Here is a 21,052-nt window from a genome sequence, read left to right as displayed (position 1 = left end):
TAACCAAAATTAAAAAAGTTTCGGTCATTTCGAACTATTTTGCTATTAATAAATTTTAATGAAGACTTAAAATTATCGCTAATAACCTATTTTTGGCCAAAAATAATAATATTTTATTTTATTAACCGTTTTTTTTTTGTAACTTTTCAAATAAAGATCATATCATTTTGCATAGAAATTTGAGTAAAAAAGGACGAATGCGTGTTTCAGCGTCTGCACAAAGCGATCACGCCGCAGCAGGACGCGGTGGAGCAAAACGCCAACTCGACTTACGGCACGCACGTGTGACTTGCTGGGCCGAAACTCAATTCCTTCGGCGAGTGGCTCGTCTGAATTTTCCCCTTTGGTGTTGATTTTCGCATAAATTCTATGACAAAAATGTGTTGCTTTGTTTTGTCTCCCGGAAAAGGGATTCGACGTCATGCTGTCATGACAATACAAGATTCGAACGGGCTCGAATTAAAAAAAAAATATGTTTCGGTGTGAAAAAAAAAGAAAGCCATAGTTTGCGGAATTCGTGTTCACATAAAATTTGTAATATGCTCGGCTAGCGTGAGGGTCTCACTTGTTGTTGTTGTTTGTCTGAGATTAATCGATAAAAATCTTCCCCGTCGAGTTTTGTGACAATAAATTTCACGCGTCGAACCGATAATTACACTTTTTCTCTCTCCAGAGAGGGCATTTGTATCGATCTCGTTCCAATTAATCACTCAAAAGTGCGTGTCTTTGTGTGACCGAAAAATACTCGTCATAATTAAGTCGTCGTGCGCGTCGCTTTTCGTCTGTAGAGACTGTGAGGAGGTGCTCAATCTGCAAGCAAGAGTCTTTTCGTTGCCGATATCTCGCTTGCTGTGACCAAAAAGTGTCCCAAACGAACACTCAAAACCTGCAACTTAAATTATAATACTAATCGGTGTGTGTAGCTAGGCAATAAAAGTCTCTCAGTAATGCTTAAATTAGCTTTAAAACCAGAGGAAGATGTCGAAATGCGCGGTCGCTATGCAGTTCTTTCACGGAATGTAAATGTCTATGCTTGACACGCACACACTCGTCTGTACTTATATACCCTTTAAATGTGTTTGCGTTGTAATTAATTAAGTGTTCGTATCAATAAAAAAAAATTCAGGTGCCTGTTTCGCCCTATCGCAGCCAAATAGGGCGAAGCACAGAACGAAGACAAATAATTACATATATTTAAAATTAATACAACAAAAAAATGCATCGTTCGCGCCGCCTCTCAGCCGCGAGCGCGCGCCAACTTTGCATTCTTGCTGACAATATGTTTCTAATCGTAATATAAATATATATTTAATGTTACTCGAAATTGATGTGTATTAAAACGAATTGTTGAAATAGAGACTGCAGAGTTTATTTTGCTCCGAAAAACCCTCAATAATTTATTTCAATTTAAGAAAAATAAGCAAAATCATCCCCTAAAAAACTAACAGGATCATTTTTATAATTAGAAAAGTCTCAATTTCAAAGGATTAAATTTTAAGAAAATTTAATTTAAAATTAACATTGCTTGCTTTTATGTAAAGGTTTCACAAATAATCTTTTAATCGCATTTGAAGTAATTTCAGTTTTTGACCCACCAAAATGTTCTTTGATTTGGCACTAGAAAATTGGGGCTCACCGCATGAATTTTTGGGAAAAGATCAATTGAATTAGGGTTGAAAATCGTGGTATTTTGCATTGTTCAAGTGAGAAAATCGAGCCTATTTTTAAGCCCTTGAAATTTTTTTTATTTCTGCAAACAAATATATCATATTAATTGATAATTTCATTCTCAAACTACCGAATTCTACTTGCGAAATTCCATTTTAGCCGCTGGAAATACATGAGCGTGAAGTAACACAAAGTAAATTAATTCAGACATTTCAAATTTTCTTCTTTGCTGATGGTGACCAAGTTTCTAAATCAAGGGTCAAAATGTAACGTTTTTTGCCTTTTGAAAATACACAAACCTCATTAAAGACCCAAGACAAACATTAACTACAGTACATAAAAATATAAAACCAGCCTTTTAGAAATTATTATACAGACAATAGACATAAAAAGCGTTCAAACGACTATAAATCATATATGTTTTGTTGATTTATAATGTTTGAAAATGAGTATGTCTTTGAATTTCAGTCCAAAATCGAGCAATTTTTATTCTATATTACAATTAAAATTGTAGCATTGGGAAAAATTAAGTCATATTATTTCTTCAGTCAAAGGAAGTCTTAGCCTCTGTTATTGCTGACGGCTGAAAATTTCAATCCAGTCAACAAATTAGATTCATAATGAAGACTTTGGTACCGACCGCAGTGGGGAGAGCCGTCGGCGACCGGCACGTAAAAGGTGCCGCGACCTGCGAATTTGTTGCACTCGTAGCCCATCGGCGTCAGTTCGCACTTTTTTCCAGGGCAAGCATCACTCTCGGTCCTTCAAAGAAATGAAATTCACAAATCATTTTATATTCAAGTTTCCTAAAATTATCTGTAATTTTACAATCTAATAATGCCTTTCGAAAAACTAATTTTCAAACGGTTTTTATCAGTTCAAACAAAAATAAAAATATACGTCATATAAGTCTGAGGTCTTTTTTTTTTTTGGTAAAATTTTTCTTGAAAATGGCTAGAAATTTGACAGCTTCTTTTCCAGATTAAGCATAAAAATTGCTTTGCATGATCAAAAATAAAAAAATGCAATCTTAATTGTCCGTTCTCGTTTTCGTACCGATTGCCGAATAATTTCCAGGGCTTTCCCCAAAACCGGCACTTGGCGGCGGCCGTGATGGACTCGATGAAGTAATCGACGGCCGCGGCGTGGCTGCAAATCGACGAGAACAAAACTATTGACCAAAATTAAAAGTAACATTTCAGTTGGGAGTGAATTTCGTCTCACGCTTAAAGGGTCGCAGCCAGAAACTCTTGACGCCGCACGCAGGTTGTTCCTGACCCCCGTTCGGGTAAAAATCGACGTCGCCTGAATTTTTTTAATTAGTTCAAGGACAGTTTTAATTCAGGAAAGTTTTATGCTAAGAAAATTAAAAAAAAAAACGCCAACGAGAAATGAGGGGCTTGTTTGACCCGGTTTGACCTATAAATAGAAAAGCCACAAACCAACAGGGGTCATCAGACCGAGGCTGTACTTGTCCCTGCCGTTGGTGTGGATGACGTCGACGAATTCTGCATCCTCAGGGTCCACCCTGAGGTCTCTGCTCAGCATGCTGAAGCACGGACACGCCGGGTCCAGGGCTGAGTAAAATTTAATTAAAATTTTCTCAATTTTTTTAATTATTTGAACCAAAAACCTGTGAGGCGGCCGACCTTGCCCTTGAGGTGGTGCGACACGTAGGAGGCAACCTGAGCGCCGAGGCTGTGGCCGATCAGGTGGAAGTCGCTCAGGGGAATGCCCAAGTGCTCGTTCAAGTGCCGAACCAACCTTAAGGAACGACTGGACTTAATTTTTCTAATCCTAAATTTGAAAGCAGGCCAAATTTCATGACGATTGTCAAAATATAATTGAAATAATTCACACCCTGAAGGGTTAAAATCAGGTATTGTTTTTTCGCGCCAAAAGCATTTAAAGATTAGCTGCTTTACCAAAATTAGAGAATTTCAATCACATTTCTGACTAATTTTCTTTGAGGTTCAAATTTGTTTGGTTGAATTAAAAGTGAACCCTTTTGTAAGGGTGCGAATTATTTAATATTATTTTAATAATGATTTGTCACGAAATTTGATCTTTTTTCACCTTCTGCAATGAAAATATTTCTTAAAATCTACAAACTAAAATTGAAGCATAAAAAAAGAGATGATTATTGCGTACTTTGCGACTTCCTCGCCAACCACGGGCGTGTTGGACACGGACTGGACGTAGTTGAAGAAGCGCGGTTTGGCCCCCTCGGCCCAGTCGACGGCCACCACTTGCAAGTCCTCCTTCGGTTTCGTTTTTTAGCAGTTTTCGCAGCTAAGAGTAAAATCGAACCTTGGTGCTGAGCAGCGCTTGGGCCATTTTCTTGACCCACTCCTCGTCGGCGCTGTTCTGGAATCCGTGGATCACGAAAATCGTCTTTCGTTTCTTCAAAAGCTGCTCCAGCGGTTTCCACCTTCCGTCCGCCGAATCCTTGAACTCGCCCACCCTGATCTGCGTCGCCCCGTCGCGGTCCCTTTCAGTTCAGGAAAGAAAAAGGTTTCAATACCCGGGAAAAATTCATGCCAGTCGGAAATTTTCACTTTTTCTATTTTCTAAGATTTTTCCACTTCTGGTAAAAAAAGTACCTTTTTTGAAAGGTTGCGTATTTTAACTGTTTTGTAGTAATTTTTCCGTTCCGTGCAAAAACATGAGACCACCGATAGGAAATTTGATTAGCTTTAAAATCCTAATCAACTTTTCTCAATTAAGAAAATTTATAACACGCCAATAATTCAATTGTTTGAGCAAAGGTAAATGTTTTACTATTTTTTTTTTTGGTTTTTTGTGCTCTAGCTCTCGTGGAAAAAATTTTAGGGAAAAATTTTTAAACAAAACTTGTAGATAATTTAATTTTGCACACTTTTTGTATTAAACATTTCCTCCTGAATTTAAAGCGAAAAAAGTTATAAAAGCGGAAAGGTTGAAAAATGAGGTTTCTGCTTATGGGTGGAAATCAAACATTTTTCAAAATTTCATCATTTATAAATTTTGTCGCTTTGGATTTAGAAGAAAATGTTAAGAACAGAAAGTGTGCAAACCTAAATTATATCTACAACTTTCGATTGAAACATTTTCCTCTAAAATAATTTCCAGAAGATTTCAGAGCTAAAAAACAACCTTTAAAATGACCAAATAATTGACCTTTGTTCAAAAAATCACACTTTTTGGCGCCAAATATTGTCATATAGTAAACCTAAGATTTTGAAAGCTAATTAAATTTTCTATCGAATGGTATTGGTCACATATTTGTACAAGGAATAGAAAATTTGCTACAAAAAATAAAAAATACTCCAGTAGATGGTACAAATTTCAGACTGGCATGACCTTTTTCCATGCTTTTTTCCTAGACGTTTTTTTCTTTCTTATAATTGCTCATAAAAATAGAAAAATAATTGTTAAAATTTGGCAAGGAAGTTAAAAAACCTTGTGTAGAGGAAGAACTTGGTGTCGATGTCGGCGGCACTGAGGGGCATTTCGCCCCCGAACACCGAGCGGACGAAGCTGAGACATTGGGGGATGCCGAGGGTGACCGCCCTGCTGTGAATGGCGCGCCCAAGCACCGGCGAACCCGCGCCACCTGCGCCCACAAATTGAGCCCTGATGCAGTTTAGGCAAAATGCTTTCTCACCCTGCAGGAGACAGAGGCCGAGCAAAAGCTCCAAACCGACCACTTTCATCCTCAGCTGCGTTCGTTAATTCTCACCAAAACGACTTGTTTTAAAATTAATACGGAAAAACGCATTTCCTGCGGAAACCGCCAAGGTCAGATTGTGATAATCAAGCATCAAGCTCTTGTCAATTTTGACCGTGAAAGTGAAAAGTTCTTTGAACTAGAGAAACCACGGTGATTCGAAACTTCCATTCCACTCATTGGAACACATTTCAGGATAACTTGAAATTTCAGAAAAGCGTAAATCTGGTGTAGATTAATCAAGTTAAAGCTCTCACAATGAGATGTTTTTAATTTAACAAAGAATTTCAAATTTTCAAACTTGCAAATCAATAATATCAAAATACAAGAATGGCGAATTCAGAATTTGCATTTTCTTATTATATAATATATGAGAGCTAAATTATTTTTCTTCGGCAGAAAATTTTTATCATTTTTGTGGTACGTGCAGTGCTTAAAGTGCCATCAATGTGTTCAGCGGGTGCAAAAGCATAAAATTGGGGGGGGGGGGGAAAGAGGAGTCTTCATGCTTTTTAAAGAGGTCTCTTGAGCAATTTGTTATATTCCGCTATTTTTAAAATGGTTGATAGCCCTGAAAAATATATAATATTTTATAATTTATACTCGCACAATCTAATTTATTCGTAATCTCTTCAAAAAAAAAAAAAAAAAAAAAATCAACTCTGCAATCCTATCTCTCCCGCCAACACTTCTTGCCGTTAACATTTCGCTCACATTTCGCCCTCTGGTGCTTGAACTAAAGGAGTGTACAAAAAGGAGTTAAGGATCGGCCGTCCTTGAAACAAATTTTTTGTACCGTGTTGTACGTGGACGAAAGCGACAAAAGATTCAGAATTTAAAAAAATACAGTCCGTGGGTCTGATGATTTATGTTTTTACATTATTTCTAAATAACAAGTTATTATTTAACAAGTTTGTTAAATAATTATAAAGTTTAATATTTTGTCAAAAGATAAATGCATTGTAATCCTTTGTGTACACGCCATTTTTGTTTTGTTTTCTTTTTTTTCTTGGCACGTTTTGCTGCAAATCGAATCGAAAACTGTAAATTTATTTTCCAAATAACGAACTTAAATGAAACTCTGCAAGGTTGACCCTTGACTGTGACTGAGCTCGGAGACTTTGAATCACCGGTCACAGCAGCAGACCAACTGCCGAAACGCCGAAAATGGATGAACCTGCGTCGCTAATTAGGAAGAGCGAGTTGAATGGTTTGTTTATTAATTACAAAAACGATCCGAAAATCTGAAATGGGTTTCTTATTTGGGGATTGCAGACTTGCTCAAAGGACTGGCCAGCACGCAGGAGCTGGTCGGAGCAGCGAGAGTCCTGCAGACCCTGAGACAGAACCTGCGGTGCCCTTGCAGGAGCTGGCCATGCGCACCGTCGTCACCAACCTGGCAAAACTGGACCCTGATTCGATCGGCCACCTTCGTAAGGCAACACATTCGGCTAATTGCAAAGTTTAAATCACAATAAATGTTTTGCAGCCAACAGAGTGACAACTGCAATCCTTGAGGCCGTCACAAAATCGATTCCCGGGCGTGATGCTTGTTATGTGCGTCCTGAACTTGGCCTTGATTTTGCTCCAGACGGCTCGTGCATCTTCAAGGTACATACAAATATTTTCATCCACTTTGTGAAAAAAAGAGTATTAAAAGCACCATTTTTTTACTATTTTTGTCTTAAGTTTTGGAATGTCATTGACAAGAATAATAATAATCTTAAGCTTAACCATTTTAATTTAAACAATCAAATCTGTGATTTTTTTTTTTTTTGTAGAAAATTTATTATGGTTTCACAAATGCAGAGAAAGACTCACTCCAGCCTGACCTAAGCACCCTGAAGCGACTGATCACATCAGACCTCCAGGATTTTGACTTCAAAGTGATTGAAAAAGATTCGTGCATCTTCAGCAAAGAATCGGAGGAAATTTGGGAGTGCTTGGCCTCTTCGGCTCCCAACCTGAGGAGCGTTCGAGATCTGTGGACAGGGAGTCGGAAGCTGAGACCTGGACACTTGATTCTCCCTTACCTTGCCAAATTCCCCAACCTGGGTGACCTAGACCTGATCACCTTTCGATTTTCCGACGGTATGTTTTAGAAACTTTTCTTTATTCTTTACCTGAAAAAAAATGTACACAGAGGACATGGAAGTGCTGAGCAGGAGCTGCCCTAACCTGAGGAGTATCAGTTTGACAAAGTATCGTGATCTGACCACGGAAGGACTGCGCTCGCTCGGAAATTTGCCCCTGCTGGAGAAAATTTCCTTTGTTAGTGTTTCAAAGTACGGAGAGAAGCCCAAAAGAAACGCTGCCGACCCCTCAAAAAGCATTCGAATTGCTGCCAAACCTCAGATCCATCCACAGGAGGGACACTCACCTTGACAATGACAGTTAGTAAAGTTGTTTTTTATCGTCATTTTAGCTTTTTTCTTTTTAAAAAATTAATCAAATATTTGGTTCAAAAATTGCCACTCAATTCTTGTCTTCTTTTGAATACAGTTGTTAAATCTGAAATTATTCCCAACAATATCACACCGATTGTAAATAACGTCTCCCTTCTTATCCTATTGAAATTATTTTCAGAATTACACCAGTTGACATTCCATTTTACCGACCCTACCCCTTATTGATTGATTGATTAATGTTACAGCTGATTTCAATTACTTGCCAAACTTGTTCATCCCGGAGAATCCTCCACGGCCATTCATGTTGCAAGAGGTGGGGGAAATCACTGGCCATGTTGAAAATTAAGTATTTTTTTTTTTAACATTTTCTGATTTAATAAATTACTTTTTACCAACAGTATTGCAAGTCACCTTGGTGGACTGAAAAAGATGCACACAATTCACGACCTGCCCCCGGAGACCTACACCCAACTACCACAGTTGCAATCGCTGCTTCAGCTGTTCTTCCCCGATGACTACCTGATCCTTCAAGTGGTTGGTGCCAGACTGGTTGAGATTTGCATGGACGACACTAACGAGACGCAAGACGCATGCGTGGGTCGAATTCTTTCTTTGTGCCCCAACCTGGAGACGCTGCATGTGGAATCTGACTTTGACCGAGAGGACCAGAATCACCGTGTTGACCCTGCCAGGTTGAAGCTGAAGGATCTGCAGCTGACACAACGCAATGATGTGGAAATTCCTGGCATGATGTTCTGGGATCTGTTGCTGGCGCCGAACCTTGAAAAAGTTGGCCTTTTCGACTTTTTCTTCACCGAGCCAAGAGCCCTCCTCGACTCGGCCTCGCCCTTCCTGCAGAAACTGACCTGCCTCAAGACCAGGTTTGAGTTCGAGTGGCCCACCGAGGAGACCAAAGATGTAGAGTTTCCTCAAGCCTTGGACACGCACAACAAGCTGCTCTCTGGGCTCATCAGAACCTGCCCAGAATTGGAAAGAGTGGGATGCGAAATTTTGCTGTGGCGTGACTTTGAAAAGGGGGATGAGGTGCACACATTGGTTTTGGCAGACGTGTCTCCAGAGTGGCGCCGAATCCCGAAACGAATGGAAGATGTAAAAAATGATAAGAGACATTTTTTTCTGACAGCCTAAATCTTAAATTGCATTTGTGAAAAATTGATGTCTTCCAATGTGTCTTCTCTCATTTTTATTTATGAAGAATTAATTCTAGCATTAATTGCAACAGCTCAAACTAATTAAGACTAATTAAAAACAAAATGATTGACTGATTATGCAAGTAATAAGTGCCTTTGTACCACGGACGCTTGCAAATATGGTCTCGTGCTCATTATAAAAGTACAAGTTTAGAACTTTAAAAGTTCCTTAAATGCATTTCTTTTCAAGTGAATAAGAATCAGATCTCGTCATATTTGCTAGTTTCCAGTCATTGGGTTAACAAAAAATTAATTTTTAAGGTTCCATTTTTGTTCTTCGAAAAGTCTCCACACTGCCATTTATATAAAAGGTGGATAAAAGTTGTACACAAGTGATATGAATTAATAAACACAAATATCAATATATTGAGTAATTTTATTAATGTTGCAGTCGCAGTGTCACTTCCGTAAAACCTTCAAATTTTTTAATTATTTCATACATCAAAGCAGTTTCGACACAGAAAAATGACAGATTCAGTGATATTTTGTTTTCTGCAGGGAATTTTCCACTTAATTTGGTAAATTAAACAGATTTTTATATTCCCGATTTCTGCGCCGAAGTTGTACCTGTACAGCCTTGTTTTTCTAAACAGGATCTGCCCAAACTGCAGTTTCCACTTACTTTCACCTTTTATTTGAGATCAAATTGTAAATTATTCCACAAATCAAAGAGAAAAGCACAAATTTAATTTAATTTTTGCAGTAAATTTTAAATTAAATCGGATTTTTAGCATAAGAAATCATCCTTTTGGGAGCTTCCTTGTCGACAAGCTGATCGCTCTCGTTTCGCCGCCTTCCGTGCAGATGTCGCGCGGGTCGCCGTGTTATTTCATTACGGGGAATCCAAGAGAGAAAACGCATTGTTGTTTTCTTTTCGGAATCGACTTTTTACGATTGATTCGGCGGATTTTCGGCACGGAAACGACAATTGTTATTTCCAAAGTGTTGAAATTTATTCTCCGAGGCGGTTCGCTTGCCACGGTTCGTCCAGAGTGAGCGAAATCGGGCGAAAAACAGGTGAGCAAAGAGAAACCCCGGATTGTTGCGGTTTCCATTGTTGCAACCACGTCCGCCCCTGGCCCCAAATAATTTATTGATTATTCCATTCAAATTCGGTTTAAAAACTTGTGAAATTTTGCAAAAAATCGTGTCAAAAGTCTTTTCAATTTCAAATTTAAAAAAAAAAAAATTGATAAAAATTAATTTTTGTAGAATTATTTTCATTGTTATGAAAATATAACTTCTTATCTCATTCGATCTGTGTAAAATTTTTTAATGATTAATTATTGTTATAAATTTCACTTGCATTTTATTGTTATTTTAAATTTGGAAAGTGTGCGGCGAAAAATCAATTCAGTCTCCAGGGCAACCGTGACGAACACTTTTCTGAGCCAAGTGTGAGTTTTTTTAATCGAAATTTTGGTGTCCGCAGAATGTCCAGCCCGGACGAGGTGGACGAGCAGCAGCTGCACCTGCGATGGAACAACCACTCGAGCACGGTGATGGAGGTGCTGAACGAGCAGTTCTCGCGCCAGGACCTCGTCGACGTCACCCTCTCCTGTCAGGGCAGCCACTTCCGGGCGCACCGCGTCGTCCTCTCCGCCTGCAGCCCTTACTTCCAAGTGCGCTCACTTCAAAATTAGAAATTGATTTTCATCTATTTTTGAATAACAAAACGGCTCAAAAGAGAAATTTGAAAATGACAGGAAAGGTTAAAGTCATCCTGGACTTTTTTTATTGAATATTATTTTTGAAAAGTTTATTTCATCAGCTTCAATTTTCACCAAAGTTTTTTGATTAAGCAAATCTTTTGAGATGGTCGATGTGACCATAAAATTGGTCCCTCTCATTTTTGAAAATGGCTCGATATACCAACTGGAACCATAAATTTGCCCTTAAGACCGACTCCGGTGATTTTAATTGCTCTTTATTTACAAAGATTGCCAAATTTTGAATATAACTCGTGACAATTCTAAACCAATCGCAAGAAAACCTAATCGATGCAAAAAAAAATTGGAGAATCAATTATTTTTGTCAGTTTGGTCAAAAAACATGAGCTTTCGGACACTTTTGGCGCTGCGATAGCTGATTTTTGCCGGGTTTTCAGCGATCACAGCGCCACCGACGACCAAAAGCTGAAGTTTTTTTTACCAAATATACAATTCTCACATTTTTTCGCGCGAATTACTCGAATTTGGTTTTTTTGCGATTGGTTTGCAATTTTCACATTGAGTTTTCTCAAAATAAACTAGAAATTGAGCGACCTTTCAGAGAAAAGGGCAATAAAAATCACCTCAGTGGGTCTTTCATTAACTAGATTTGTCACAATCCAAGATGATGTCTTCCACGTTGGCGTTGTTTTCTTGCTAATAACTTGACAAAAAGTTATTAAAAGAACATTTTTTTTGAAGGAAATGTGAAATCAATTCAATCCTTCCTAAAAAAAGCTCAAAATAATAATCATTTTGGCAAAAACTGTGACCCCCTTTAATTGAAAATTTAATTTCAGGACATCTTCAACAACCACAACACGCCGCACCCCATCGTCATCCTGAACAACATGAGCAGTGCGCACGTGAAGGCGCTGCTGGACTTTATGTACAAAGGTGAAATCCGAGTGGTGCAGACCGAGCTGGAGGGTTTTCTGCAGATCGCCGAGGCGCTGCAGGTCAAGGGCCTGTGCAACATTCGCACGCGCATCGTGTTGAAGCGGCAAAAGTCGGAGCAGCGCGACGACGAGCCCAAGTCGAAGCAGGCCAAGTGCGAGTCGAGCGAGGAGAGCGCCGAGGAGGCCTCGCCCCCACCCTTAGTCACGAAAACCTCCAAAGTTCCTCCGGCCGTCCACGCCGCACACTCGCCTGACACCGACCTCGCCTCGATGGTACCACCAATCTTGACATTTTCACTCTCAAATTAACCTTTTGTCTCAGATCAAGGTCGAGCCACCCGACATCACGGACATCGACGCCTGCTCTCCGCAAGACAAGGAAGAGGAACCCAGAGTGATTGTTGATCTGGTTAATATTTAATAATTCCGTTTGATTTTCAAGAGTTGTAGGAAAATAAGCGTTTTGTGCAAAGGAAAAATCAATTAAAAACATTCGGAATTGTTTAAAATATTTTTGAGAAATGATAATTATAAAGAATTTGGAGCCCATCTTGATTAATTAATTTTTTTAGAATTTCTATTTGATAACTTTTTGTCATTCTTGTTTCATTACTTTAAAATTTTCAACGTCTGAACTTCAAATCAAATTAAATTTATTTCCCCAAACCAATCTGATCATTATTCGGCGTGGTTGTTGGATTTTGTGACCTCAGAAAAGGGCGCAAAACCACATTTTTTCAACTTCCTTCGTAGATATCTCAGAAATAACATAAATTAACCAAAAATTTGTATACTTATATGTAAATTAAATTTTGAACATTTTTCCTGTGGATAAGATCAAAGCATTTTCGGTCGTTGAATATATGGCGGCGTTTTTAAAACTTCTGTGAAGTTTAAGTGACCTTGAACTTTGACATGTGACCTTGACTCTTATGACCGAATGGAAGTCTATTTAAGTGGCTTTCAAACGGTGCTAAATGTTTTGAAATTGCTGCAGTAGAAGCCGAGATAATTAAGGAAAACAATATTTAAGTAAAAATCGCTAATTTTAGGCAATGCTGACCTTAGGTTGACCACCTACAACTTATTCCAAACATCATTCAGATTGCATTGTTTTTGAAAAAGGATTTACTGCTATTTTTATATTTCAATCTTTAAATTCAATTCCGTTTTACCTTTTTTCGAGAAAATACTGAAAAATTGATTGATTGTTTGTTTCAGCCTGTAGTGTCTGAAAAGGTGACCACCATAACCACCACCACGTTTCGCCCCTTGAAAGGTACCCTTTTGGGCAAATTTTGAAATAGATTTTTGAGTAAACATAAAATTGCAGGTCGGCCGAAGCGAGGGGAAATGAGCGAGGAGAGTGTGGCCGGGGCGGGGAAAATCCGTCGTCCGCCGAACGCGTTCATGGTTTTCGCCAACGAGTGGCGGCGAAAGCTGGCCGTGGAGAACCCGAGCGAGAGCAACAAGGACATCAGCATCCGGCTGGGCGTGATGTGGAAGAGTCTGAGCGCCGGCGACAAGCAGAGCTACTACAACGCGGCCAAGAAGGCCGACATCGAGCACAAGCAAAAGTACCCCAACTACTACTACAGCCCCAAGGAGGCGCGCGAGGCCCTGCTCAGGAAGAAGCTGACCAAGAAGAAGCCCTGCTTCGAGGCCACCCAACTCGTGCGCGTCCTCATGCCCGTCGGCGACGACGACCAAGACGAACTCGACTCGTAGTCACTTCTTAATTCATTTAAAAAAACGAGTGGTTTAATGAAAAAAAAAAGAAATACCTCATAGTAAGGAAACACGGACCTTCGATGGTTGTTTCATCCAAAGTCAAACATACGAATTAAATAAAGTGCGCGCGGTCAGTTTTTATGTTTCAAAAATGTTACAGGCTGCAGCTTTTTACGTGTAATCTCTGAAAGCGGATTGAAATTTGCGGGGTTCTTCGAGAACCGTCTGAAGTTTGAATCTAATTGCACTGGTTTTTATTTATTGTTGTCAATTTGCTAAATCAAATTTAAATTACTTTTCTATTCAGCAAAATAGTGGTTTAAAAAAATGCGTGCTAAAGAGACCCATCTAGTGAAGTGGGGCGATTTGTTTGTGATTTACTTGACGTCTTCTGACTCTCTTTCTTTGTCTCTTGTATATCTGCATATCAATATACGAAAAAATTGTTTCAAAATACTACAATAGCATGGCAAAGCCATATTATCTGTATGATTCCTGAAATTATTGTAATAAAAGTAAAACGATTAAATATTTTGCCAGTTCTTTTTCTTACAGGTGTGTGGGAATATCAAAAAAATAAAACTCTCTCTCTCTATACCTGTTATGCAAGCTATTATAAATATGGCCTTGAGACCTGAGAAGTGGTTTGACAGCTCTGAATTAATTTGTTTGTTTGCTTTGGCCAGACCTCGCTGCCGTTTGCTCATTTCAAAGCGAAATGAAAAGCGCGATCGTTTTTCTTCTGCTGCCTTTGATTGGCGTTTGCGACGAACTGAAAAATGCCTCGTCCACCTCGTACGAAGGGATAGTTTTTCAAAACAAAGATGACCTTTACGGTAGTTCGGCGCAGAGACCGCCGACCCAGTCAATAACCTTAAAGCCCACAATCGTCTCGACAACTCCAGTCCTGGAAATGCAAAGCAACACAACCGCTGATAGAATTGCAGCTGCTGGTAATTAAAATCTTTTTAAATATAAGTTTTATTTTTATTTATATTAAAATTCAGGAGCGTCTTCTGATGAGGGGCGAAATTGCAACTGCGTCCGGGTGGACCAGTGTCCTCTGATCGGAATGCGAATCGTGACGCCGGAAGGAAGTTGCTCGGAAAAGAACCACATCCTGTGCTGCTTCGCCCCCCAAAAGAATCCAGCCCCGACCTGCGGAATCAGACCCAACATCACCGAAACCAACAATGCGCTCAAACCAGGCCAAGTACGCGCATAATGGGCCTTTTTTATTCAGCTAGTCCAGAAATCTAAAGCATTTGGCCCTTAAGAAAAAAAGTGTCTTAAATTTTCACCATTTATTGAGGTTTTAATGAATACCCATTTTCTGAGATTTTTCCCAAAGCGTTTCCTTCTTGGCCCGGGTAAAAAAGTTTTATACTTATGGAAAGTTTGGCGTATTTTGTATTTTTTGTAGTAATTTTTCTATTTAATATACAAACATGAGACAGACGTCAATCGATAGGAAATTTAATAAGCTATCAAAAAATTACAAAATTTACATAAATTAACCAAAAATTTCAATTGTTTGATCAAAAGGTAAATTTTATCTTTTTGCTTTTTTTTTGCGGTAGTTCTTCTGCAAATCATTTGAGAGAAAAATGTTTCAAACAAAACTTGTGGAAAATTTAATATTGCACACTTATTGCATTTGACATTTTCTTCTAAATCCTAAGCGCCAAAAGTTTTAAAAGCGAAAAGCTTGAAAAATATGAGAATTTTCAGCGTTAAAACTGTATGGATGAAAACCAAACAGAAAACCTCATTTTCAACCTACCCGCAACTGTAACTTTTTTCGCTTTGAAAACATTTAAACAAAAAGTGTGCAAAATTAAAATTTTCACAAGTTTTGTTTGAAACATTTTGCTCTAAAATGCTTTCCACAATGAATTTTTTTCTAAAAATTAAAAATCTTCTCTTTTCTAGGCGCCATTCGGACACCACCCTTGGACGGTGGCAATCCTGGACGCGGCGACAAACTTGTACATCGGCGGAGGCGTTTTGCTCAACAACCTGCACATTTTAACTGCGGCCCACATTCTCAACGACACCTACAAGTAAATTATAAAATTTAAACAAAAATTAACTGTTGTTAAATCTATATATATTTTGGCAAGGTCGAATCCGGAGGGGCTGAAGGTGCGGCTGGGCGAGTGGGACGCGTCCGTGAAACACGAGCCGTACCGCCACCTCGACTTCAACGTGACCGAGGTCATCGTCCACCCCGACTTCAATCCGAAGAACCTCAAGGGCGACCTCGCCGTCCTGACCTTGGAGGAGGTCGTCGCCCTGCAGCGGAATCCGCACATCGCCGCCGTCTGCCTGCCTGGAGGAGACGCGAATTTCGTTGGCCAAAGGTTGGAGAGAGAAAATTTGTTGGAATCAATTTGACTAATATTGGCAATAAAAAGGTGCTGGGTGTCCGGATGGGGCAAAAACGCGTTCCAAGGAGGATCGCTGCAGGAAATCATGAAGCACGTGGACGTGCCGGTGGTCGCGTCGGACGAGTGCGAGAAAAGACTGAGGGACACCAAGTTGAGTCAGTACTTCCAGCTGGACAGGAGGAGCTTCCTTTGCGCCGGAGGAGAGCCGGAAAAGGACGCTTGCACGGTAAAAAAAAATTTATTTCGATTCTTCGAATGTAAAACCTGAGACAGGGCGACGGCGGATCCCCCCTGGTCTGCGAAAGCACGGAGAGGCCAGGTCAGTTCTACCTGGCCGGACTGGTGGCCTGGGGAATCGGATGCGCCACGCCCGAGGTGCCCGGAGTTTACGTCAACGTCGCTGGCCACGCCGAGTGGATTTCCGAAATCACTGCCAACTTCAAAGGACTCGCTTATTGAAACGTTCTTTTGATAATGATCGATTTTTATTCGTCTCCACTGGCCTCTTATGACAAATTCCACATGTAAATGCTGCACATTTCACAACTTATGCTACTATTAGCCAAGCCATTATATTTGTGTGCAAATTATATAATTTTTCTAATTCTTGTAAGGATTCCTTCCGTAATGGTCTAATCAGTAGTTTCTGCACTATTTATCACAGTTTTAACTTAATTATTCAAGCACAACGGAAATATTTTCTCTACTGTTAATTTTATAAAGTGTCCGAGCTTGTGTCAAAATAAATACTGTTATTGAGAAAAAGGTTTAAATTATTATCAAGTCTTGAATAAAAATTAGAAATACTAGAAGCCGTTTGATAAAAATTTGTTTCAATCTAAACTGTTAACAGACTCATCTTGAATGTATAATAAATAAAGATCTGTTTTGTGTACCGAGGACCTCCTACTTTCTGCTGCTTTCCATTGGTTCGGGCGCGATGTGAGCTGCAAGATCGGCGAAACTAGTCATGAACTCCAGGCTGTTCTCAGTAATCAGACTCTGGAACTGAGCGTCCACCTGAAATCATTTCCCAATGTAAAGAACAAACAAGATTTGGGGAGTTAAGACTCACATCTTGGGACATGCGCGAGTCTTCGTTATTTGTACCGTGGACCGAGCTCTTCAAGGGCGACTCCAAGTGGCCCAGGAAACTGCTCAGCGAGAAATCAGAGACCTTCAAATGCAGCAAGTTAAAATGAGCAAAATTTCCAGTTTGAAATAAAAACTCACTTCCGAATTCAGCCACTGATTGTCGGCGGATTCTTTGAGGATTTGAGTCGGACTCAAAGGCGGCGAGATTTCGGCAGCCGACGGCTCAGGTACATCAGTTGGTGTTTGACCCAGAAGACCTGAAAATTTCCTGTTAGAAACCCGCAAATTTTATTCCGACAAAATATTACCAACAAAACTAGGTGGGTCGTTATTGCCAAGGGTGACGTCCTTCAGGGTGGCGTTTTCAGCGCCCAGGGAAAGGTCATCAGGGTTGAGGCCGAGCAGGGAGGAGATTGTGGGCGATTTGGCTTTGAATGAGATTTCTTTGACCGCCGTTCCGGCAACCAAAGGAACAGCCTTCACAGGTTGAGCTATGGGTGAGGTTCGCACCTTTGGAGAGGTCAGGGTGGGACCCTGGATGACCGGCACGACCACGCCGTGCCCGGGACTGGCAAATCCAACCACGTTCTGCGGCACGATGGCCACGAGTCCATCAGGCACTTTGGGCAGCAACGTCGACACCACCCTTTGCACCGCCATGTTCTTCCGACTCGTCCTTCCAACCCTGTTGCAGTACTTTTTAGACCGAAATTGCTGAAAAAATAAATCAAAATTTAAAATTCAATCTATAATAATAAAAAACTACCTCTAAGGAAGCCTTGAGGGCGTCCTCAGCGTCCTGCTGCGATTTGGCCTGCGAAGGTGCCAACAAAGGCCTCCTGAACATGGCGTCCTGAGCAGGCACGGGTTGGATGGTCATGCTTGTGCTGTGGGGGAAAACCTTGGGGATGACCACGGCCGTGGCTTGCAGCATGGCACCGTGGACAAAGGCCTCCTCCTTCGGGGTGACCATCGAGGCCGCCGTGGCCGCAGCTTTGGGCTTTGCCACTCTTTGGCGACCTTTCGCTGTTCCTTTGGTGCAGATGTGGCCACAGGGGCAACTAGGCTGTTCGTTTGATTAAAATCAAAAGCCTCTTCAGAGCTAAAAAGATTGACAAACCTTTTCCTTCAGGACTGGAAGCAATTTGGCCAGGTTGACCAGCCTTTTGATGACCGACGAGAAGGCGTCGATCCGGTCGACCCCGTTCACAGCAGCAATTGGAGGAATTTCTTCCCACGAGTATTCAAAACACAGCTTCGAGTTGGATCCAAACTGCAAAAATCTCATTAAAAACAATTTCTCAGAGGAATTTGTTGTAGCAAACCAATCATTTTGTATTGAGAGCTTTTAAAATGAAATTGTTTACCAAACTTTTGGGACATTTTGAAAAAAATTTAAAAAGTGTATAACTCTGCAACCAATAATGCTAGAGTGATAAAAATTTTACCAATTGACTCAATTTTTCATGCAGAACAACTTTTCTGCTGACACCATAGAGGTAGGTCAAAGGTCAAGGTCACTTTTAAGCGACTTTATGATTTTATTTTATTAAAAATAAATTCTATTTTGGTGTTAATTATCTCTTTTGATTTTGTTTCAAGACATTGGGTAGAAATGTAACTTTATTCATGTAATTTTCAGAAATTTTAAATAAAAAATTGCTCAACAATTGATTATTTGATTTCATGCAAAAATCCTAAATATTTAATATTTTAATGAAAAACTTTGAAATAAAAACCATTTCAGTCCGAATCAGTCTTGGGATTTTCAAATATATGTAAAAGTAAACAAAAATAACCCAATTTTCAATTCACCACGCATGAAATTGGTGTTTTGTATACCCAAAATTTATTCGAAATGGCTAGAAAAAAAGAGGCAAGACAATTTCTTTTCCAAAGACCTCAAAATCAAAATGATTGGTTTCCTAAAAAAAAAATTCCCACGAAGGCCCTGATTTTAGTTTCCTACCATCACATAGAGTTCTCCTAAGGTTATGTTGCCGGCGTTGTCCGCGGTCCAGCCAGCCTTGATGGTCTCGAGTTGGGCTGCGTGGCTCTCGAACCTCCTCTCCTCCGCCCCCTCCTCGCCGCACTCCTCCCTCGGCGACTTCTTAAGGTCGCCGTCAGTGGCGTCATCGCCCTCGAGCTGCAGGGCGACCAACTTGTCCGTGCCCACAGAGTCCTGCAGCTCCGAGGTTTTGTCTCCGTCGGCCACTTTTTTCTTGCTGCGACCTTTGGCGCCGCTTTTGCCGTTCCTCGAGGATGCCGACTTCCTCATCGAGATGAGCCGCCCTTCGAGCGACTTGAGCGAAATGGCTGAGTTTGTGCTCGTGCTGTCGTTGACGTTCAGGGAAGGCACCGAGATTTTGACTCCGGCCTTCGGGGCCAGCCTCAGTCTCATGGTTTGCCGGGGAGGAGGAACGTTGGCTTCACCCGCAGCCGCCAACTTCTCCAGCTAAATCGGTTGTTATTAATAAAAAATGTCACAAAACAACAATTATTCATACAAGTTTGCTGTCCCTGCTCTGCCACCTGTTTTGCAGCAAAGTGATCAGCGAAGAGAGTTTATGCTGCAAGGGCTGGTTGGTGGAGACTCGGGGGTTGTAGGCTTTAACGTGCACAATTCCCCAGGTTCTGTTGTTCAGCGGCCTCAACTCCACCCCCACCCTTTGAGGCAATTTAGGACAACCTTCTCCTCCTGGCGATTCAAATAATTTAGAATTCGGTCGGTGAAATCATCAAAAGATTAAATACCAGTTTCGTTCTGGCCAAGTTTGCGCAGAGCTCGGCACGGAGGGGTTTTCACCCGGACAGTCTTGCCTTTCACTTTTATCTGCGTTGTGCCGTCGTAGATCAACTCGTGCAGCTTCAAAATCACATTTTTGTCCAGCACGGAGCGGCCGAGTCTTTTCCTCAACTCTCCGTAGTTGATCAGGCCAAACAACTCTTGATTCACTTTGCCTAAATCTAATTGAAAAATTTAATAAAAAGAAAAATTAAAGACCAGATTAATCAATTACCAGGATTGAAGTTGATGAATTTGGAAATCTTGTGCCAGTTCCTGTAGTAAAAGTGTCGCACCTGGTCCTTATTTTTGGCTTCAGTCACTCCCCTCTTCTTGATTTTCGAGGCAAAGTGATTCTGAATGGCGTCAAAGTCTTTGCCAAACTCGTTCAGCGCCTCGAAAAAGATGTTCTTGTCCTCGACGGACCACAAGCCCCAGTTTCGCTTCCTCTTGCCCTCGGTGGCCGACAAATTGCTCGGGCCAGAGACAATCGCTGACTTGCCCTTTTCGTCTTTGGCAGTTTCTAGAAGATGGAATTGTTTTAATTAAAAAAAAAATTGATCAAATTGAATTAAAATATTACTCGTTTGCAAGTCGAGTTTGGCCTTCTTGGAGACCCTGGCGCTGGACCTGACCGGAGTCGGCTTGGTCGAGTTGGAAGGCTCGACGGCGTTGCTCGGCACGGCGCCCTCTTGCACCATGGCGCTGTCCAAACTCCTCAGGTCATGGTTGTGCAGACACTCGCGGATCTGCTGACCCGTCTTCTCCATTCTGAAAATTACCAAAATACATTTAAGCATGTTAATTATGACACCACGAGTGTTTAATTCGGGGTTGGTGTGAGAAAATCTGGCAATTTCGAATCGCGTTGGGCAAACTTTGCCTCACGACTCGAAATATACATAATTAACCCATCGCTTGGTATGAGGTAAACATGTCGGATTCGCTGGTGCTCAGACGGACACGCTCCTTTGCCGCTTTTGGTGCGACAATTTTGGCGCTGGCACGCCGCGACCTCTTCGGACGAGGAAACGCGACGCACCAAAGCGAACAGACTCGGCGTGCGTCGACAATCCGTGCGGTTTTGCGTCCAAATTTACAAAATATAGAACACAGATTCTGGACGTTTTCTGCAAATGGCGGGCAGACAATTTTTACCAAGTGCGGGAATTGGGCGATATTCGGCGCGCGTCGTCGCCAGCGTCGGCCGCCGACGGATCGGCACACTTGCTACGACCGAGGGAGCGAGCGCCGACCCAGCGGGGCCATTAATTAATTCAGAAAATCGAGATAACTAACCATAAATGATACGAGAGTGACTGCCTTCGACGTCCTTTTAATGCTACACGTTCGAGTACGCGCCCCCATTGGGTGACAGCTGCTCGGAAACTAGTGTTTTGGAAAACAAGAGCTCTGATTGGTCCGTGGCAACCTACGTCACGACTCT

At 40.9% G+C, this 21,052-nt stretch overlaps 6 protein-coding genes across 10 annotated transcripts in view; 4 read left to right on the top strand and 2 right to left on the bottom strand.

The window, feature by feature from the left end:
• Positions 1-1,344, top strand: part of LOC132203861 (sodium-dependent serotonin transporter-like) — a 30,762-nt gene extending 29,418 nt beyond the window's left edge. Inside the window, exon 12 of the mRNA XM_059632009.1 lies at positions 211-1,344. Coding sequence (XP_059487992.1) covers positions 211-288 — 78 coding nt within the window. The 3' untranslated portion in view covers positions 289-1,344. The remainder of the gene's footprint in view (positions 1-210) is intronic.
• A 392-nt stretch (positions 1,345-1,736) lies between these two features.
• On the bottom strand, positions 1,737-5,407 carry LOC132203953 (pancreatic lipase-related protein 2-like). Of its 2 annotated transcripts, none has more exons than XM_059632131.1 (10): positions 5,315-5,407; positions 5,110-5,263; positions 3,979-4,159; positions 3,820-3,929; positions 3,302-3,465; positions 3,111-3,245; positions 2,893-2,973; positions 2,725-2,839; positions 2,309-2,430; positions 1,737-2,251 (listed from the first exon to the last, which is right to left on the bottom strand). In XM_059632131.1, the coding sequence occupies exons 1-10, from the start codon at positions 5,361-5,363 to the stop codon at positions 2,229-2,231; spliced, it is 1,134 nt and encodes a 377-aa protein (XP_059488114.1). In that variant the 5' UTR covers positions 5,364-5,407; the 3' UTR covers positions 1,737-2,228. The 2 variants fall into 2 exon arrangements, with proteins under 2 accessions (XP_059488114.1, XP_059488115.1); XM_059632132.1 differs by having other exon boundaries at positions 3,302-3,432.
• A 954-nt stretch (positions 5,408-6,361) lies between these two features.
• LOC132203869 (uncharacterized) lies at positions 6,362-9,351 on the top strand. Of its 4 annotated transcripts, none has more exons than XR_009442473.1 (7): positions 6,362-6,587; positions 6,653-6,810; positions 6,867-6,988; positions 7,159-7,468; positions 7,521-7,770; positions 8,031-8,128; positions 8,185-9,351. XR_009442473.1 is itself a non-coding variant. In XM_059632020.1 (6 exons), exons 2-5 carry the CDS (start codon positions 6,753-6,755, stop codon positions 7,760-7,762), a joined length of 732 nt encoding a protein of 243 aa, XP_059488003.1. In that variant the 5' UTR covers positions 6,362-6,587; positions 6,653-6,752; the 3' UTR covers positions 7,763-7,770; positions 8,031-9,351. The 4 variants fall into 4 exon arrangements, 2 of the variants coding, with proteins under 2 accessions (XP_059488003.1, XP_059488002.1); XR_009442472.1 differs by having other exon boundaries at positions 8,031-8,131; positions 8,184-9,351; XM_059632020.1 differs by having other exon boundaries at positions 8,031-9,351.
• Positions 9,352-9,837: 486 nt separating this feature from the next.
• LOC132204089 (transcription factor SOX-30-like) lies at positions 9,838-13,385 on the top strand. Its single transcript, XM_059632345.1, has 6 exons — positions 9,838-10,013; positions 10,429-10,618; positions 11,506-11,877; positions 11,927-12,013; positions 12,826-12,883; positions 12,938-13,385. The coding sequence occupies exons 2-6, from the start codon at positions 10,430-10,432 to the stop codon at positions 13,330-13,332; spliced, it is 1,101 nt and encodes a 366-aa protein (XP_059488328.1). The 5' UTR covers positions 9,838-10,013; position 10,429; the 3' UTR covers positions 13,333-13,385.
• A 592-nt stretch (positions 13,386-13,977) lies between these two features.
• LOC132204088 (phenoloxidase-activating factor 2-like) lies at positions 13,978-16,610 on the top strand. Its single transcript, XM_059632344.1, has 6 exons — positions 13,978-14,288; positions 14,343-14,548; positions 15,268-15,398; positions 15,459-15,698; positions 15,753-15,951; positions 15,999-16,610. The coding sequence occupies exons 1-6, from the start codon at positions 14,054-14,056 to the stop codon at positions 16,182-16,184; spliced, it is 1,197 nt and encodes a 398-aa protein (XP_059488327.1). The 5' UTR covers positions 13,978-14,053; the 3' UTR covers positions 16,185-16,610.
• On the bottom strand, positions 16,192-21,028 carry LOC132204085 (protein cramped). The gene is made up of 12 exons (XM_059632341.1): positions 20,905-21,028; positions 20,189-20,376; positions 19,841-20,128; positions 19,575-19,787; positions 19,328-19,518; positions 18,790-19,275; positions 17,941-18,093; positions 17,587-17,886; positions 17,129-17,534; positions 16,959-17,077; positions 16,801-16,902; positions 16,192-16,745 (listed from the first exon to the last, which is right to left on the bottom strand). The coding sequence occupies exons 2-12, from the start codon at positions 20,373-20,375 to the stop codon at positions 16,632-16,634; spliced, it is 2,559 nt and encodes an 852-aa protein (XP_059488324.1). The 5' UTR covers position 20,376; positions 20,905-21,028; the 3' UTR covers positions 16,192-16,631.
• Between the last annotated feature and the right edge of the window lie 24 nt (positions 21,029-21,052).

Source organism: Neocloeon triangulifer, unplaced genomic scaffold, assembly GCF_031216515.1.
Source record: "Neocloeon triangulifer isolate White Clay Creek 2 clone unplaced genomic scaffold, ASM3121651v1 ptg000020l, whole genome shotgun sequence".
In the NCBI taxonomy this organism is placed as follows: Eukaryota; Metazoa; Arthropoda; class Insecta; order Ephemeroptera; family Baetidae; genus Neocloeon; species Neocloeon triangulifer.
This window is presented reverse-complemented; position numbering and strand designations above follow the sequence as displayed.

Bases quoted from the DNA above. Each gene is read 5' to 3' on its own strand.
- LOC132204085 (XM_059632341.1), bottom strand. From the start codon at position 20,375: ATGGAGAAGACGGGTCAGCAGATCCGCGAGTGTCTGCACAACCATGAC. The intron at 19,788-19,840 runs GTAATTGATTAA...TTTTTCAATTAG, and splicing joins ATTCATCAACTTCAATCCTG to ATTTAGGCAAAGTGAATCAA. The intron at 17,887-17,940 runs GTTTGTCAATCT...TCAAACGAACAG, and splicing joins TTCCAGTCCTGAAGGAAAAG to CCTAGTTGCCCCTGTGGCCA.
- LOC132204088 (XM_059632344.1), top strand. From the start codon at position 14,054: ATGAAAAGCGCGATCGTTTTTCTTCTGCTGCCTTTGATTGGCGTTTGC. The intron at 14,549-15,267 runs GTACGCGCATAA...TCTCTTTTCTAG, and splicing joins ATGCGCTCAAACCAGGCCAA to GCGCCATTCGGACACCACCC. The intron at 15,399-15,458 runs GTAAATTATAAA...TATTTTGGCAAG, and splicing joins ATTCTCAACGACACCTACAA to GTCGAATCCGGAGGGGCTGA.
- LOC132204089 (XM_059632345.1), top strand. From the start codon at position 10,430: ATGTCCAGCCCGGACGAGGTGGACGAGCAGCAGCTGCACCTGCGATGG. The intron at 11,878-11,926 runs GTACCACCAATC...CTTTTGTCTCAG, and splicing joins ACACCGACCTCGCCTCGATG to ATCAAGGTCGAGCCACCCGA. The intron at 12,014-12,825 runs GTTAATATTTAA...TGTTTGTTTCAG, and splicing joins CCAGAGTGATTGTTGATCTG to CCTGTAGTGTCTGAAAAGGT.
- LOC132203953 (XM_059632131.1), bottom strand. From the start codon at position 5,363: ATGAAAGTGGTCGGTTTGGAGCTTTTGCTCGGCCTCTGTCTCCTGCAG. The intron at 4,160-5,109 runs GTTTTTTAACTT...CTGAACTGAAAG, and splicing joins AAGTTCTTCCTCTACACAAG to GGACCGCGACGGGGCGACGC. The intron at 3,466-3,819 runs GTACGCAATAAT...TTTCAAATTTAG, and splicing joins GTTGGCGAGGAAGTCGCAAA to GATTAGAAAAATTAAGTCCA.